The following is a 16,721-nucleotide window of genomic DNA, read 5'->3' as shown; positions in this document are numbered from 1 at the left end:
AACGTTCGATTACTATTTGAATGAAGGTTTTTAATAATTATTCTTAATATCGTCCTTAATTTCCTTTGCATTCTTATTAGTATCGCTATTCTTCCCGCAATGTGACGTCATCAACTGCCATTAATCATATCAGAACACTATAATGTGCTTGCCACGGACGTAGAATAAAAATATACATATTACACAGGAACCTAAAGTTAAATTGAATAAAAATTTTGCTAATACCATTTTAACATACGATGGTATAATTATTTATTAATCAAGGTCTTGATGACATGAAAGTTTATTGGTTGTCGTGATCGTATCATACGTAGTAAGTACAGGAGTGGGAGAATGTTAATCGATTGTATTTCCAGGCCAACATTCTATAGATCCGAAACAGTGGTACAGTACGACAGTAAAATTCTTAAAGTTTCAAATCTTGTCTTGACATTTTTGTCATTAAAGCACAATGTCTCTCGATGAGGTAATTAATTTTATATTTAATTACGTTAGCGTAATAACATAAATAACATAAAATATTGTAATTAGACAATTTTTTGTCATAATTGCTTACTGGTTGCTTGAATTCTTGTACATACTTTGAATTTTTCCACAATTTCATTAAAAACAGAAGTGAAAATTATTCTTTTATTCTTGTATATTTTTTGCCAGAGATTTAACAAGGCTGCTGAGGAGGTGAAGGAATTGCGAGCTCCAGCTTCAGATGCTGACCTGCTTGAACTATACTCACTTTACAAACAAGCCACTGTGGGAGATTGCAACACCAGTATGTAAAACAACTTGTGATCATTTAGTATTACTTAATATACTTTGGCTGAAAATTTTTGGATCTGTTTGTATATTAGAAAGGATCTTGAATAGATCTCCAAAATTATAATATGATTACAAGCATGCAACAAGTTAAAGTAGATATTTATTGTAATACTAAAATTATGTAACTACACTTTTGTTCTGTGGTCTTCTTAGTTTGCAATTTCAATTGCACAGCGAATGTTAATAGACCTACAGAAACCAAATTCAAAAGCTGAATAAGTGATGAGATGTTTTTAGGTGATTTCAAACTTGTAGAATTTTAATGAGAATTCTGTTACATCGATAATACTATTCTTTTCAAGGAAGATTTTAATTTCTCTAGCCAGGCCAGGCATGCTAGATTTTAGAGGCAAAGCCAAGTGGGATGCTTGGGACAAAAGGAAGGGCATGAGTCAAGATGCTGCGAAAGAACAATACATTCAGAAAGTGGAAGAACTGATATCCATTATTGGGAAGAAGTAATTTATAATACTGAACATTTATTTAAGCATTTTTACCAAATTTTGTCTTTTTTATATACTTATAAATGTGCAATGTATTGATTGTCTTTGATATCAAGGTAGTTGCAAAAATGTTAGAATACATTTTGAACTAATCTTTTTAATATTTGAGGAAACAATTCAATTGTCCATGCTGGGTATGGACAAGAATTGTTGTAAAAAATCATGTTACCTAAAAGGAATTGATATATCGAATTGATGAATCAATATTCTTGTGGTAGCTGAATTTATTTTGCTATCACTGATTAGCTATTTACAACGTCGATGCTGTTGACTTGCGAAGAGTCAATACATGTACTATATTCACTCACCGACATGCAACTGTTAACATATTTATCTTTCGAATACATATACACGAGTTTTAATACCACATCGAAGCGTATAACGGTGAAAATATAAAAAAAGAAGTAATCCTCCCTTCGTTTTGGATAACTTTTACATTTCTCGCCTATCTTCTTTGTATAAATATCGATTTATAAATGAGTCTCACAATATGAATATTATAAATATCAGTAAAGCTGAGAAAAGAAGATCAAAATAAAGTGGTAAATACTTTGTTATAATTTGACGTTTTATACTAGTATCCCACCTTGAGATAAGTGTTGTTACAAACAAAAAGAGAGAACATCAGAGACGAGACATAGTGTTGGATATCGATAGAGAGTAATGAAATATACTACCATACATTAATGATCTATTTTTTTTCTTCTCCACGTTAAGTTTTAACATTTTTTTCCTTATTATATATACATACGCATGAAATTAACTAACATAAACAAATAGAATTACGACACATAAATTGCTTGTGAAAAAATATTTCCGTAACAGAAAAGCTTAGCCCTGTATATGTTTCAATTCTTTTCTCACGGATCGATTACAAAGAAAAAAAAAGGAACACATTTCTTTCATCATGAATGTTTCATCACGAGTAAAAAACAAACGAAGGAAAAGATCCATTATAGCAAAATTTCTCGTAATACAATTTTATCCTTTAAGAACAATTGCTACGGCTGCAAGTCCATCGTGATGTCCTAAACGAATATACGCCTAATGAAATTCAGCCTCGTGTGTACGTGTATGTTTTAACAATTTAAGTTCGATTAAACTCAGTCGAAGTTTCTGTGTGAATGCACGCTCGAAATTCGCGCAGCTTACTTACAAATAAAAATCTAGCAATTATATAACTTACAACATAGTAAATTAATTGTCTAAGGAATCTAGGATAAGCGGAACTTACCGTATTAAACATAACACGCCAGACTTTAAACGGAAACGACGCGCTGTCTATAAAACGCAACAGAATGTTCTGTAGTAACAACATCCCTCTGTTCCTTTGCAGAAAGAAGGGTCTTCTTCTTTTTTCTCTCACTTTCTCTCTCACTCTCACTCTCTCTCTCTCTCTCTCTCTCTCTCTCTCAACAGCGAACGAGAATCAATTAAACATGCCACTTTCGATGCAAAATCTTACAATGAATTTTGCAGCGAATTTTTTTTTTTTTTTATTTATTGATCAAATCGAACATTTGTGATCAGTCAATGCTAATTCACGAAGTTTTTCTTTATTTTTTTAATCCCGATTATTTAGACAATAGCAAAAGCGACGTTGCGAGAAATGATATAATTTACAACATCAGTTCCGTAAATGATACACGTACGTACGTATATAATGTATGTTTATGTATGTATGCGTTTAATTCGAAAAAAAAGAATAAAACGAAGAGACTAAAATGAAAAAGATACGGACAAAAAAACGAATGAGAGAAGGCTGCAAAAGTGTTGCCTCTATTTTCTCTTACTCTTATCGTGCTTCTTAGTGAGAAGTGGATGATGGTGCGTCTTTATTCTGCTAGCCTTCTGATGGTCACCATGGACTGTTCTCGAGTTCTGGCCAGCCATCGAGATATCGCTGGCACTGTCGGTCAGCTGGCGACTAGTCGATGACTCGTCAAACCTGGTAAAACAGAGAAGGTAACAGAAACAAAAGCTCAAATAGCATTTGTCGCGGCTGTGTTTTGTTTAAGTGTTAGTTTTTTCAAATTAAGCAAGTTTTCCTGCTTTCTTTGTTTTAAACGGGCTCGATCGCTCGAGCTTAGAGATCCAATCACTGTCATCGAATTTTGTCGAGTAATCGCTGTTTCTCAAAATCTCACTGCTCTCTTTCTTTCTTTAAAGTGATAAATAGAACGAATATATATATATATATATATATAGACATATATATATATATATATATATATATATATATATATATATATATATATATATATATATATATGTATGTATGTATTTTATCGTTCTCTTGTTGTACAATGTGTGGAGAAGTACATCGACCAGCGGCACTACTACATTTAAACAATATTTTCTAACAGAATATTTCAACAATAAAACGAAGAAGTAAATTGATGAAGAGACGATCTAAATAAGACACAAGAATATTTTTAATTGTTAAATTAGCCGCGGTGCTCTCTTTTCTTTCATTTTTTTATATTCATATCAGGTAGATAGGTAGCAGGAACACAACATCTCGGTAGAGCGCAGAAATATTACTCGCAAACGTGACACGAGGACAGGAATTTCTCAATTGCCGAGCGGATATCGAGCGAACGTTCTTGATAGAGAACTGATTTAACTCTACGTTATTGATTGTGGCACGCCGTTCACCGTCTTCGACTTTAGCACATCATTCTCGTACGACATTACTGTTTCCTTTCCATTTTCGAAAACCCTGTAACAATCACAGATAAAAATCGTTATCGTTTCTGCACATCTTTCAGGTAATATACCAAAATTCTATCATAGATCTCAGGTTGTTTTACAAATATAAGTGACGTCTCTAATCTTGTCTTATGAGATCACCTACATACGATTTAATATCTATGATAAATTCTTTGAAGAACTCTTTTGTACGACGTATTATTGTTCTTACTTTTTGGTGGTGATCTTTTTGCCGTTGATAAATCGAGTTGAAGTACTTGTTCGTTTCACAGCACCTCCACCGCTGGTTCCACCAAAAGTCGTAAACGCATTGAACGAGGTGAAGTTTCCTGACGAACCTTCAAACAAGTTGTTGAATGGTGAGAAACCAAAGTGAGAAACTCCTAACGGGCCAAAGAATGACGTGCTAATGCTGTTACCGCTTGGATGACTATGCCTGTTTGGTCCGAGGCGTACACCGACTTCAGTAAGGTCTTTGGGACAATTAAAACACCAGTTAATCACATGGTTCTTACTACTATTTAAACATCTATTATTCGGTTAATTACTTGAACACGTTTTTATCATTCAGTGGATAAGGTAAATACATACTTATTTGCGTGCTCAAATATTTCATTCTATGTATCTCAGGGTACATGTAGTTGATACTACACAGATTCACCGATCACAGACTAGCAGGATGGGTTTACTTACCTGAGAACAGATCCTCGAAAGAAGTACCACCAAAGAATTCTTTAAATACTTCCTCAGGGTCTCTAAACATGAAGGTACCAGTGAAGTGTGGGTCAAAGTCGTCCTTGTGTCGCCTCTTACCACCGGGCATTTGAAGTCCTTCCTTTCCATATTGATCGTAGACCCTTCTTTTCTTTTCTGAAAAGCATATAAAACAATAAGCGATTATTACTAATTGTAAAATAAAAGTTGAAGGCAGATTGCTTGGTTTTATTTGCTCCAAATTCCAAGAAGCAAGTACTGCAAGGCTTATCAGGTTAGTAGAATACGCTGAATGATTTGTAATATCAATCTGAGGTCGTCCACCGCAAGAGCAAAATCATTAAAGAGGAAACGATCTTGTGAATCGTGGATGAATGAAATGAACGTAGACAGCCTTCGAAGAATTTGTGAAAACTTTAAGAGATCAAATAATTCCAATATTAAAGACTGTTTCTTAGTATAAATACGATGGAACGACTTAGTTCTTCGAAGATCTGCCTTTCATAGGAGGAAATTATTGGTAGCAACTTGATCGTTCTTGTGTTTTCAATCAGTCGAGCAATGGCAAAATTGTTAGAAATGCGGTAAGATTACAGGCAATATTATCTGCGTTTACGGCGACTCATACAAAGAGAAAAAAGTATCTTTCGAGTTTTCCACAAGGACTCGTAGAGAAACTGGTCAGGAAAACCTATTAGAGATTCCTGAGTCCTACGAGTTCGAGTAAGGAATGACTCTTTTAAGGCGAATGAGGGATTAGGGTACCTGACATATGCTGAATTTTTCGTCAGTAAAACATTTGCTATGCCTTAAATAATATTTCTATTCTTCGTCTATGTTCCGTTAAAAAAATATAAAAAAAAAGTGAAAGAGAAAAAAAGACAAAATCAAATTCAAAATAAACAATAAAAATAAAATAAAATAAAACTGAAAGAAAACGAATGAAAATGTTTGGCCACTCTCAAAGTCTTTTTTCTCTTAAGTGGTACCGAAATATCGCTGGAAAGGAGAGTCAAAGAAACTCCGGTAGGTGAATCCACGGCCGGGCCTCGAGGATGCCTTCTGATACAATCGTTGGTCGTAGGTTCGTCTCTTCGCATCTGGACATCGAGCACGGTCACGAGAGATTGACCGGAAACAAACATTTCTGATTGAATTTCTCTTTTACTTCCTCCCACGTATGTCGACATGACAGGGTCTGTCAGTTGTCGCAGCGATGCTTCGGCTAAAGAGTTGCTCTCTGTTCAAGCCTGACTCGATTCTCGAGTTTCAACAACGCAACGTTTTGATCGTTCTTTTTACTAAATACAGTAGAAAATTAACAAAAAGTTAAACTTCAAACTTAAAAACATAAAAACGAGATGGAACTTGCAAATAAACTCAAGAATCAGAGTTTCGGAACTGCGAGTACTCATTCGCAACCCTATTTCTCATGCAATATTCTAGAATAAATTACTGTCAGAATATCATTTGTCCAATTGATTAAGTTCTAATATTATTGTTGGATAACGATTAATTCTCGCAGCTCCTCCTCCTCTTTGCTAGTATCAAGTGCTGGTTATGAAACAGTCATTCATAAGGGAGAATCGATTCGTTCTAGATTGAACTGCTGGCTCCCAGAATAAGTTGTACTACTTGGAGACCGCTCGAAAGAGATGGCTCATGCGAAATTCGGCTTTGCTGACAAGCAGGAGCTGCCGTCGTTCGTCTCCCGTTGGCATCGCGACGCTCTGTTTTCGTTACTAAAGCTAGCTCTAGCGTCGATTAATCGAAGCCGTAGAGAGACAGAGTCATAATTAGGACTATTATCATTTAGATAAAACGATTTAGAAAAATCTTCAGGTTGAAGACGATCGATTCTTCGGAAAAGGGTAATTTCAATAATAAGGTCCGCTTCGCAGTCGACAATAGGACGACGAGAAACGGTTGAAACTTACCGTCAATTAAGACTTCGTACGCCTCGGATATTTCTTTGAATCTCTTGTTCGCTTCTTCCAGGTTTTCAGGGTTTTTGTCTGGATGCCATCTCAATGCCAATTTTCTATATCTGTAAGGCAATGCTTTGTTTAATCAACCGACCAGCGATGCTTCTTTATAGTAGAACTTAAGAAGTCTCTTGACTCCCTCTAACCGAGAATGCTGATCGACTTTTGGATCAGAGCCAGCTGCCTCAACGGAGTTGAAATAAAAAGCCATTCATTCAGTCTTTCCCCACCTATCGCATTTACCATTCGTCTAATAAAATAGCACCAATGACAAACAAGTAATCACACTTATTTATGATAAGCTAATTCATTTGAACATACATATATATATATATATATATATATATATATAACACATATCCTCGTTGAACTTGGATTTTTCTTCATAATTTTGTTTTAATACTAATCCAATCTTAGAATATTAAATGCAAGTTAAACATTCGAGTATTCTTGTACATTCTTCTCCGTTGATAACGGGCTGCTCTGCTCTTACTGAGCCATTACTTACGCCTTTTTGATGTCCCCGCTCGTGGCGGTTCGTTGCACTTCTAGTACCTTGTAGTAGTCAACCATCGTTCACAGTGTTCGCACTTGGGTGTTAGGACTTAGGCAACCACCTGTCGAGAAATGCAGAGAAACGGTTATAGTTGAGGTGATGAGCGTGATAGGTGCAGAAGAATCACTCGAATATGTTTAACAATAAATAATTATTAGCCTATATTGGTATACACTTATGCATAGAACGCGCGATTACTATTATCGGTTCACGGTTACCAGTTCGAACTCGGCGCGATACGTTTCGCTGTGTGATTCAAGTCGGATGATGATTACCTGAGATGTCGAGAAACTCGGATCCGTTATTACGACCAACTACCAACGATCAATTCGGACAAGCGTCTCACGACAGACTTTCCGTCACGATGCTGCTGCTCAGGAAAACTATGATTGGGCGAGTCTAAGGCTACGAAATCATCGGATTCGTTGAGGAAAGCCTTGGTTCGGATAGTGAGGGAAATGGACGTCGCTGTTAATTGGCTAAATTTTGAGTTGGTGGTTGTAAAAGGATGCTAACCACCCTTGAGAGAAAATTGCTTTACCTGAGGAAAGCAGATTTCCTGTATCTTCCCGTAGTAGATGGTACGTATAGGGACTTTTAAGACAGACTATTTGTCTCTTTGGAGGACTTTAGCTATATAAATCCTAAGATTTGTAATGGCGGGTCCTTAGGCTACCTGAAAATATCTGGTAAGAATGTATTGACATCTAGCAATCGCCTTGTTCGAAGGATAGGATCTTTGTGTAGCGAGCCATGGGACAGAAACCGTTGGAAAGTTTGCTGTTGAGTGCCGCTACATAGTAATTAGCCGACCAATTGGCAACCATGTAACGAGACACGAACGAATCAGAAGGGAAAGATACAGCTTTCGTTCCAACAGTTAGTTGCTTTGAACGAAAGGGGTATCTTTAGAAAAGACAGAAATCACATAGGAAAGAAAGCTTGATAGTATAACGTACGACAGAGGTTTCTAAACTTTCCAAAGATTACGATAATCTGGCCATTATTTTTAGATCTCTCGGTATGAATTTTCTCGAAGAAAGAAGACCTATATACTTCCACATTTAGGATAGTTTTCTATGATGTTAACAAATTGAATGAAATATTGTTTCGACCAGTCGCGGGGAGACGCGATCTCGAAGAAGCGCGTCAACGGGAGTCGCAAATTCCCTTTACGACTTGAATAGGTCGATCCCCTATTTCTGCTAGGATAATAGAAGTAATTGAGGGAGTATAACGCTGATTTTAACAGATTATAATATATATATTTCCAACAACTACGCACACTTTAATATTTGATACAATTGTGCGTACGTCGATTGTTAAACTACGAATGAGTACGGCCTGAGACTCTTTTCGTGTTGGCGAATGTAATTTGATGGTTGTCTAGCTGAGATTTAACTGTTTACTGCTTGTCCGCTCTCATGCCATTACGGAGGAAAGCTCAGTGTGGGTGGGTATTAGATACGAAGAAAGCGGATTGCTCACACTTTTCGTTAGGAAAGTGAGGGTAACGATCCGCGATGTCCATTGGTTATAACCCACGTTAATGAATGAGAATAGGTGGAGGAAGCCTTCTAACGTGGCTTGTGGATGACATTGTTCTGAGAAAAACCTCGCTTTTGCCATTAGGTTACTATCTACTTTCTCCGTAATTTGTAGGAGCACACGATAAATCTAAGGACCATACTGTTCCAAGGACCATTCATAAAACAGAACCTTTACAGGATTAGAGATCCCTGCAAGTTAAGGGGATTGTGTTAAAAAAATTAACTTCAAAGCGTTTACGTTTTATGGTGGGCCCTTAGGTTTATTGAGATCAGGCAACGAGGGATGGTGTGCGGATTGTCTGAAAAGCGTCATGAAGCAGCTGTTATCTATTAGATGATAACTGAATTAAAATTGGCAGATTAGTTGCAGAAACGGTCCTCGTGGATTTGACGTTGGAAGTGATTTCCAGTGGTACTCTCTTGAAAGGAACTTCCGACCACCTGTTGCCCATGAAGGCGTCTCAAAAGCGTTCAATCAACACGACGTGCTTTGTACAGTGAAAAGAGCGCTCGAGTTAATTCCTGGTCTGATTAAAAGCCGGCGAAAGTGACGGATCTCCAACAGGGGCAACAGGGGACTCGACTATTTCTTTGATGTTCTATTTCATCTCGTGGCTCGTCAATTTCCCAAGGATCGAAGCAAAGAGGAAAAATAGAAAGTCGACGAAATTCTACAGCGAGGTAAAATCGAGATCGGTCCAAGAATCGTTGGAATGCACATCATTGAATGGCGACAGGCTGAGCGCCGGCAAAAAATACGCGGCGGACTTCTAAAATAGTTCCCACGTACTATGTAGTATTCCAGTGAACGCGCGAATATATTCCACCAAGTTAATTTTGCGTGCCATCTTCGAAATAGTCGGCCAGCCTTATATAAATGGCTCCTTTTGCGTCATGGAAAACAAAATTCGCCTATCCACCCAGTTAGTTACGTGTCTCTCTCTTATCTTAAAAGGATGATCGTTAGGTTTAAAAAATGAACTCGTACAAGCGTAAGTCTGCATCAGCTCAAAACTTCAACTTACACACATGCTTCTTCCTTCGCGTCGCACATCTTTCATCACTACTGAACCATACTGAGACTCGTTTCACGTGGACCGATCATCCTCGATAGCGATCGACTTTGAATTTTAAATAGAGCTGCGGTGACAATAGCGGAAGTGATTAAATTGGTACACAAGAGTTCACACAGGAAGTAAGAATGGAGCGCGTGAGAGAGTGCCCGGTGGAAAACTGAGGGCTCAAAGTCAAAGACTGGACTAACGAAAACGCTAAAGTTAGCCGAGACGTGTATCGAAAATAGTTGGAAACACGGAGGTGGAGGTCATTACGTTATCCCACTTCACGGCTCTTCTACGTCCCTCCCTCCACCTGGTGGGCAAGAAAAAGCAGCCTGCTTGCATTCTGCTCGTTCCATTACTTTGATCAACCAACAGGGCTATAGAATACATTGAATCACGTACACCAAAACAATCCATTGATCTCAACATCCAAAAAATGATATATAGAGATCCTCGAGTGAAATTGTGTCATTTTGCAAACGGATTTCTGGGAGGACCAAGTTTGGAAGCGGACCATCTTACGTTTCTAAATGATCGGTTTAAAGAACTACGCAAGAGAAACTGTTCGTTAAAGGTGTATGACTTCAGAAACTAGTTTTTCTGAATCAATGTGCTATGTTCGAGATTCTCGATTCTAATCGATTCCTGATTGTGGCTGGTGGTTCTAGCTGGAGTTCTCGTGTGAAATCGTTGGAGTGTGTTAGTAGGTGAGCAGGAATTCTCTCTGCGCGCCAGGTGGACCGCGTTTCATGTCCATACGCGATCGTCGACGCCACCTCCGCGATCAGGTCGAGGACGTTAGTCCGAGGCAATGCTATACAGGTTGTTTCCTATCTTTTCATCCTCGTAAATCTTCGACGTTCTATATAAAAATTAGACAAATATCGTCGAAACGTTTACGCTCGAGAAATATACAAATTTCGTGGATGCGAGGAAATCATCGGCTTCGATTATTAATATTGGCGAACGCAGTGGGTGAGAAGAGAGTCTTGCCAGTCCACGAATTAGGAAGCATCCTGTAGCTTATAATAAATCTGCAGTGATCACGGGAGGATCGCGAAATCCATGACTCACACCAGTTTCGGTAGTGATTTTGGCCTGCCTACACGCAAAACCAGCGTCGCAGGTAAAACCACGCGAACAGTCATCGCAACGTGGGTCGTCGTGGGCGTCGTTCCAATAGCTTACCGCGAGAAGAACACCCTTCCACTTCATACGTTGTCCTTACATGATAATTCCATTCTCTATCCAAGCCATTAAGCCATTAATAATCTGAAATCTTAATCCGGTTTGCTTGATATTTTTCCAACACGCCTTCCAATCTCCATTAATTGTAAAAAATCAAAGTAGTTGACTTCTTCAACATTTCGAAGAGTTTCTCAAGTCTCTTCGCACTCTATAATCACAGAAAAAATTCTTCATGCGAGGCAAGAATATCGGGTCAGTGGCTTCTTCCGAGAAAAACAATGCCGTTGATGGAATTTTCCAGTTTCATCGATCGTCTACGTCGAAGTACCATGTAGCGTGGTCGTGTAATTGGAAAAGTAGATCAGCCAAAAGGAGCTGGCGATTTAGCGGCGTGAGGAACGCGGCTGGAAACGGGTCTTCGATATTTAAAATTCACCGGCGCCTCGAGAACTGGACTCGATCGCCTTACGTAACATGCAATTCCGAATGTTTCGGATGCCTATTGTGTTCGTAACGCGGCCGGGAACGCTGTCGGCCTTATCAATCGACGGCCGCATTGGAAAATCTTGTTCCGAGAACTGTACAGCCCCTAGACAATATTCTTCCAAAATGAAGCTTAAGTTTAACTAAAAACTATTCTGAAGTATATCTAGCTGATTCATCTGCTTTAAATTCTTCTTGACAATTGGAAGATGGTACCGTCGAAATTTGGATAATTCTCTTGAATGATTTTCTTCTTGTAATTAATTTCTTCGTGCAATCTGGAAGATACTCAATCGAGTTGTTGCAGTTAGTAATCGGTTTACTATGAAGAAATGAAATGCCTAGGCATCCGTTGATCATTAATAAACGCCACGTACCAGTTTTGGTCTTGACATTCGTCCAAACATAATCGTCGTAGTCGAGAAATGATCCGGGCACTACTCCAAGAATGGAAAGATCAGCTACAAGGCGGTTTCGTTGCTCTAATGCTGGTTGTAAATCACTCTCTCGTTTCAGATACCATTTTTCACACCTTCTTCAAACTTTCACGTACGGAGTATTTACATCTTCTGCGCTTGTATTATCCTCTTTTACATCATACTGTTCGACCTTTGTCATATTTAGCTATTCAGGAAGATACAATGAGTTTTACGAATTTAGAATTCTTAATTTAATATCTCTTCTTCATCTGTGATATACCTTGAAAATTTCAGATTAGTAAACAATATAAGAGGAAGACCAGAGTTCAACATGTAAAATACGATTAATAGGAAGGAAGTTTTTTGTTAATGTGACGCTTTATATTTCCGGTTCGGTACAGGAAAAATTATCGATCGTGAAGCACTGATTGACGCGCAATATTTGCCTGAAAACGTGCCCCCGCAGAAAACGCGCGTGGCAATTATGCGCGAGTGCACACGTATCGTCAGCGTGACACTTCCGTTTGCTAGACTGCTCCTCGTTTTACAAAGTCTCGTCAGGGTTTAAATGACATGTTTCTTTAAAATGACAGATTTCTTAGAAAAAAAAGCAGATACACAAACGCATAAAAACCGTCCTCCATCAATCACCAATTAAAAAGATAGAAATTCATCGTCGAGAATACCAAATAGATATTTGAAGAATGACGTGGTAGATTTTATGAGTGAAAACTATCCTTAGGCAGCCGACAATTTATTTTTTTATCGGTGGAAATTAGAAGTTATAGATAGCTACAGAAGTTCAAGGTCACTGCAGAATACTCCTCTTCTATCACCTCTCATGAAGACTCATTTAACAAAAATTGTGGAATTTTACATGAATAAAAGTTCCTCGTAATCGCAAGCATTTCCAAGAAAAATGTAGCGCGATGTGGGTAGGAATAGATTTACTCGGCAAATTAGTCATAGAAGAGCATAACTAAGCGATCAAATGGAAAGAGCGACGTAAATTTGATCTCTGGAATCGATAATCTCCACGAGGTGTCAAATGAAATATAATCTGAATGTATAATCGATATAAATAAAATATTTGGTATTGCTATTGATAATATATAGTAGATGGCCAATTTAGATTAGATTAAAGTTGAATATTTAAGAGTATTTAATTTCAAATTATTATTCTATATCTTCCTCGATGTCATTGATACCTTCCAGCATTTAAAGTACAGAACACACACGTTGAATTGAGTAAAATGAAATTATGTTAATTGAAATTATCATGGACATTTAATCTCATCTATAACTAGACGATATCAGTTGAGAGATTAAAAAATCAATTGGGGGATGAGGAGACGATCTCGCTCTACGATTTTTATGGAAAACAACGAAGACGTAGGAAAGAGGGAGAGAGATGGTGAGTGTCCTTTTGCGCTCTCCCGAGAAGGTGTGACGTCAGTTTTACATATTCGGGCAGTGTGAGCGACGTATCGAGGAAAAAGGATCTTGAGAGGCTGTTGCCTGTGTTGGTTACCGGCAGAAGGACGATCTCGACCATCCTTGTCCGTTTAAAATACCATTCCGGCCGTTTCCTTTGTCTCCCGTGGCGTCGAGCAAACAATTCCGCAGCCTCCGTGTGACTGAAACGTTTGCTAACAATGTATCACGCTTATTTCAATCTACTTTCTCATCTACTATGTACATTTCAAAATAATCAGTGTGCGTCACCTGGCGTTTAAAAAAGAAATTCAGTAAGAGAAATCCCATTTCTTCTTGATCCCTTACCAATTGATACTTTACATTCGGACGAGTGTACCATGCACCGGCTATTTCTAATTCATCGATTTATCTTCAGATACTATATAAATATACTGAGACATTACTGGCAGCTACGATAGTGGTGCACACAGTTGCGCGATATTACGTAATCGGGTCCATTAAATGTGCCATTTCGTTCCTCCTTATTCGAAGGATCAGTCGAGCCTTCCTCTTCTAGCTTGGTGTCTGCTTTTGGGAAGACAATGCATACGCAACACGTGTTGCGCTAGGTCGCTGTTAGAAAATGTCGGTTAAGTGCCAATAGAAGGGTCTAGGACAACCTCAGAGAGCGCTGTTTAATTTTAGTTGCGTATATCTCTATGGATCCGCGCACCTTTAATATCTTTTATCGCATTTCAATTACGTTCTTCGCCAATAAGGACCTTCTTAGTAATTAATGATGTGATGTAATCGTTCCATACAGAGATTGAAAGAGGATGGTAGGCTTTGTTCTCCTTTTCCTTCTTCAACAGAGTCAAACTTAATGCAGAAGCGGTTAAGTGTACTGTTTGGGAGAGTGGAAAATACAGTTGTGTTTATAAGGAAACGCTATTGGTCGTTGCGAAATCGTCGTCCCCATTGATAGTGGCAGTTGCGATTAATTATTGAAACACTGCTTTCAGATGTATGCAGATACATACAGATAATTAAGCCAGTTGCCTTTCTAAGTGACACTTTATATTGTTGAAGAAGATTGGACATACAGACAGAGAGATTCGAAAGTGAAAATCTGATAGCGTGTGCCTTCTTGACTCTGAAATATCTTTTGTGTTTTTGTTTCAATATGACTAGAAGTTCTTTATTGTATAAGGATGAATGTATTAAGAAGAAGAAAAAAGATAAAAAATAACCTAACTTCATAAAAAATTCTAATGATTGCAAACTAATCGTAAATCACTTGTTGCATCCTGCGGTCAATAATAATAAGGTGTCTTCATCGACTTTTGTGTAGATGTAATTTGTGGTAAATTGTACAATATAAATACACAACAATATTAGAATACAGAAGTAAGAGAACAGAATGCATGATGTTGTAGAATACAGAAAGGCATAATATAGAAACTGAGGTGTCTGTCCTGTGCTTAAAATAACATGACAAATACAACTTCATGTTTACATGCATACAAATATAATAATCAAAATACCTTAATGCAATATAAGATACTTTGAAGAACTGTATAATAATAGAACATGCATTCGAAAGTAGCTTTTAAAATTATTGCTGAGCTGTTATCATTTTTCTTACATTACTGAAACCTATTAGGATATAAGATCTCAGTATAAATAGAACTACTACTGTATTTGATTTAAAAATTGTTTAGCTTCTTTTTTTTAAATGTAAATGTATTATAGTATTTATTATTATATTACTATACAATGACTCATGAAAATATTTCAACAATTACCATAGAAATCTTTTATGTCCATATCGTATATATTACATAAAACAGTTACAAATTTCATCATAACTAGACATGACTATTAGATAAATTTTAAACCAATCTGGAAATATATATTGAAACTACTAGAAACTATAGAAACAAGATGTTTATCACACATACACATTTAATACAAAATTAGTATACAGTATTCGTAGCCATCTTAAATATATAATAAATGTTAAATATAACTCTATTGAATATTGCTTATCAATATAACAAATAATTGGCTGTTTAAATACTTTTATGATTTGTGAAAATTATATATTCGTACTTAATATTTTGCAATTTTGATATATATTTTCCAGTTTGTTTCAGATTTTACCAATGTAATCATAATATTTGTATTTCATTACAGTGCTAATAAAATTTTTTAATGTTTCATATAACATGCATATATTCATAAAAGATATCTATGAGTATTCAAATACTTTCAAACTGTAATACAGTTAAAATTAGGTTTAAGATTTGGATGTATATATAGATATTCTAACTGAGTGTATTAATTAGATACATTAGAACCTATAGAATCACCATACCTTAAATTATCCCATTAACTTTAACAATACCGCATGGATTGAAAAAATGGCATGAATAATTTTCATAAACACGTGTTATAAATGATAAATAACAATTCGCGCAATACCGTGGGAACCAGATCAATCGGCCAAGGTGCTATAGTTTCACTGATACAGCATAAATCCAGGAAGCTAACGTGAGCGTAATTCGAAAAATGCAACATTGGCATCTAAAACCAGCTTTTTATTGCAGCGCAAATTCTCTCGGAAGGGTGGAAAATGGGGAAAGACTCGTTATGGTGGTTGCTAGGGATGCAACTAGATGTTTTCATGTAGACGCGACACACGTTTCCACAAAATTTCCACGCAAATAATATTTTTTGTGACAATGATTCAGACCGTCGCTCGCTTATCTTTTATCTAGTAACACTAAACCACGATACGGGCATTATCGACGTTAAATGACACGAGTAGTCTTTTTCGTCTAGGACTGTAATAGCTGTGCAAACGTTTACGATACAATTATTGCTCATAGTATCTACAAATGCGTTGTCACAGCGCCTAAAAGACGTATGAATTGCAAAATTATAAAATCACCAAATATCACGTACGAATTAATACGTTGCAACGTGTTATTCTGGAAATTTTTGAACGAAACCTGTTCCACGACGTTGAAACGGCTGCCCTCGACGACGTAGTTTTCGAGGTGATAAACGGTCGAATTATTTCGAGAAAATACACGAGATCGAATAACTTACCGAAACGTGGCTCCTGCTTTTTCTTCGCTGTTCACACTCGACAATGAATTTTCCGCGAGAAAACGAGTAATTGTTTTCGTTTCGATCGAGAACGAGACACACAGTGGACGTGAAGCGACAATCTCACGAAAAAGTAGAGAAATGCAACTATCGTCTGAAGTTGGCGCAAACAAAGGTCGATATCCAATATGGCCGACCGTTTCG

General features: G+C 37.2%; 2 protein-coding genes and 1 long non-coding RNA gene across 6 annotated transcripts; 2 read left to right on the top strand and 1 right to left on the bottom strand.

Annotated features, from left to right (window-relative positions):
- The first annotated feature begins 111 nt into the window (after positions 1–111).
- Positions 112–1,879, top strand: LOC100648263 (acyl-CoA-binding protein). The gene is made up of 4 exons (XM_012317651.3): positions 112–264; positions 357–466; positions 655–769; positions 1,139–1,879. The coding sequence occupies exons 2-4, from the start codon at positions 452–454 to the stop codon at positions 1,276–1,278; spliced, it is 270 nt and encodes an 89-aa protein (XP_012173041.1). The 5' UTR covers positions 112–264; positions 357–451; the 3' UTR covers positions 1,279–1,879.
- On the bottom strand, positions 1,526–16,707 carry LOC100648149 (dnaJ homolog subfamily B member 6). Of its 4 annotated transcripts, XM_048413509.1 has the most exons (9): positions 16,518–16,707; positions 7,239–7,347; positions 6,683–6,792; positions 5,735–5,845; positions 4,725–4,901; positions 4,451–4,504; positions 4,243–4,369; positions 3,952–4,041; positions 1,526–3,267 (listed from the first exon to the last, which is right to left on the bottom strand). In XM_048413509.1, exons 2-9 carry the CDS (start codon positions 7,301–7,303, stop codon positions 3,099–3,101), a joined length of 903 nt encoding a protein of 300 aa, XP_048269466.1. In that variant the 5' UTR covers positions 7,304–7,347; positions 16,518–16,707; the 3' UTR covers positions 1,526–3,098. The 4 variants fall into 4 exon arrangements, with proteins under 4 accessions (XP_048269466.1, XP_048269464.1, XP_048269465.1 ...); XM_048413507.1 differs by having other exon boundaries at positions 4,243–4,504; XM_048413508.1 differs by lacking the exon at positions 16,518–16,707 and adding an exon at positions 9,862–10,087 and having other exon boundaries at positions 4,243–4,504.
- Positions 4,469–4,963, top strand: LOC125386589. The gene is made up of 2 exons (XR_007226909.1): positions 4,469–4,610; positions 4,687–4,963. It is a non-coding gene; the product is annotated as an uncharacterized LOC125386589 (long non-coding RNA).
- Positions 16,708–16,721: the final 14 nt, after the last annotated feature.

Source organism: Bombus terrestris, chromosome 16, assembly GCF_910591885.1.
Source record: "Bombus terrestris chromosome 16, iyBomTerr1.2, whole genome shotgun sequence".
NCBI lineage: Eukaryota > Metazoa > Arthropoda > Insecta > Hymenoptera > Apidae > Bombus > Bombus terrestris.
This window is presented reverse-complemented; position numbering and strand designations above follow the sequence as displayed.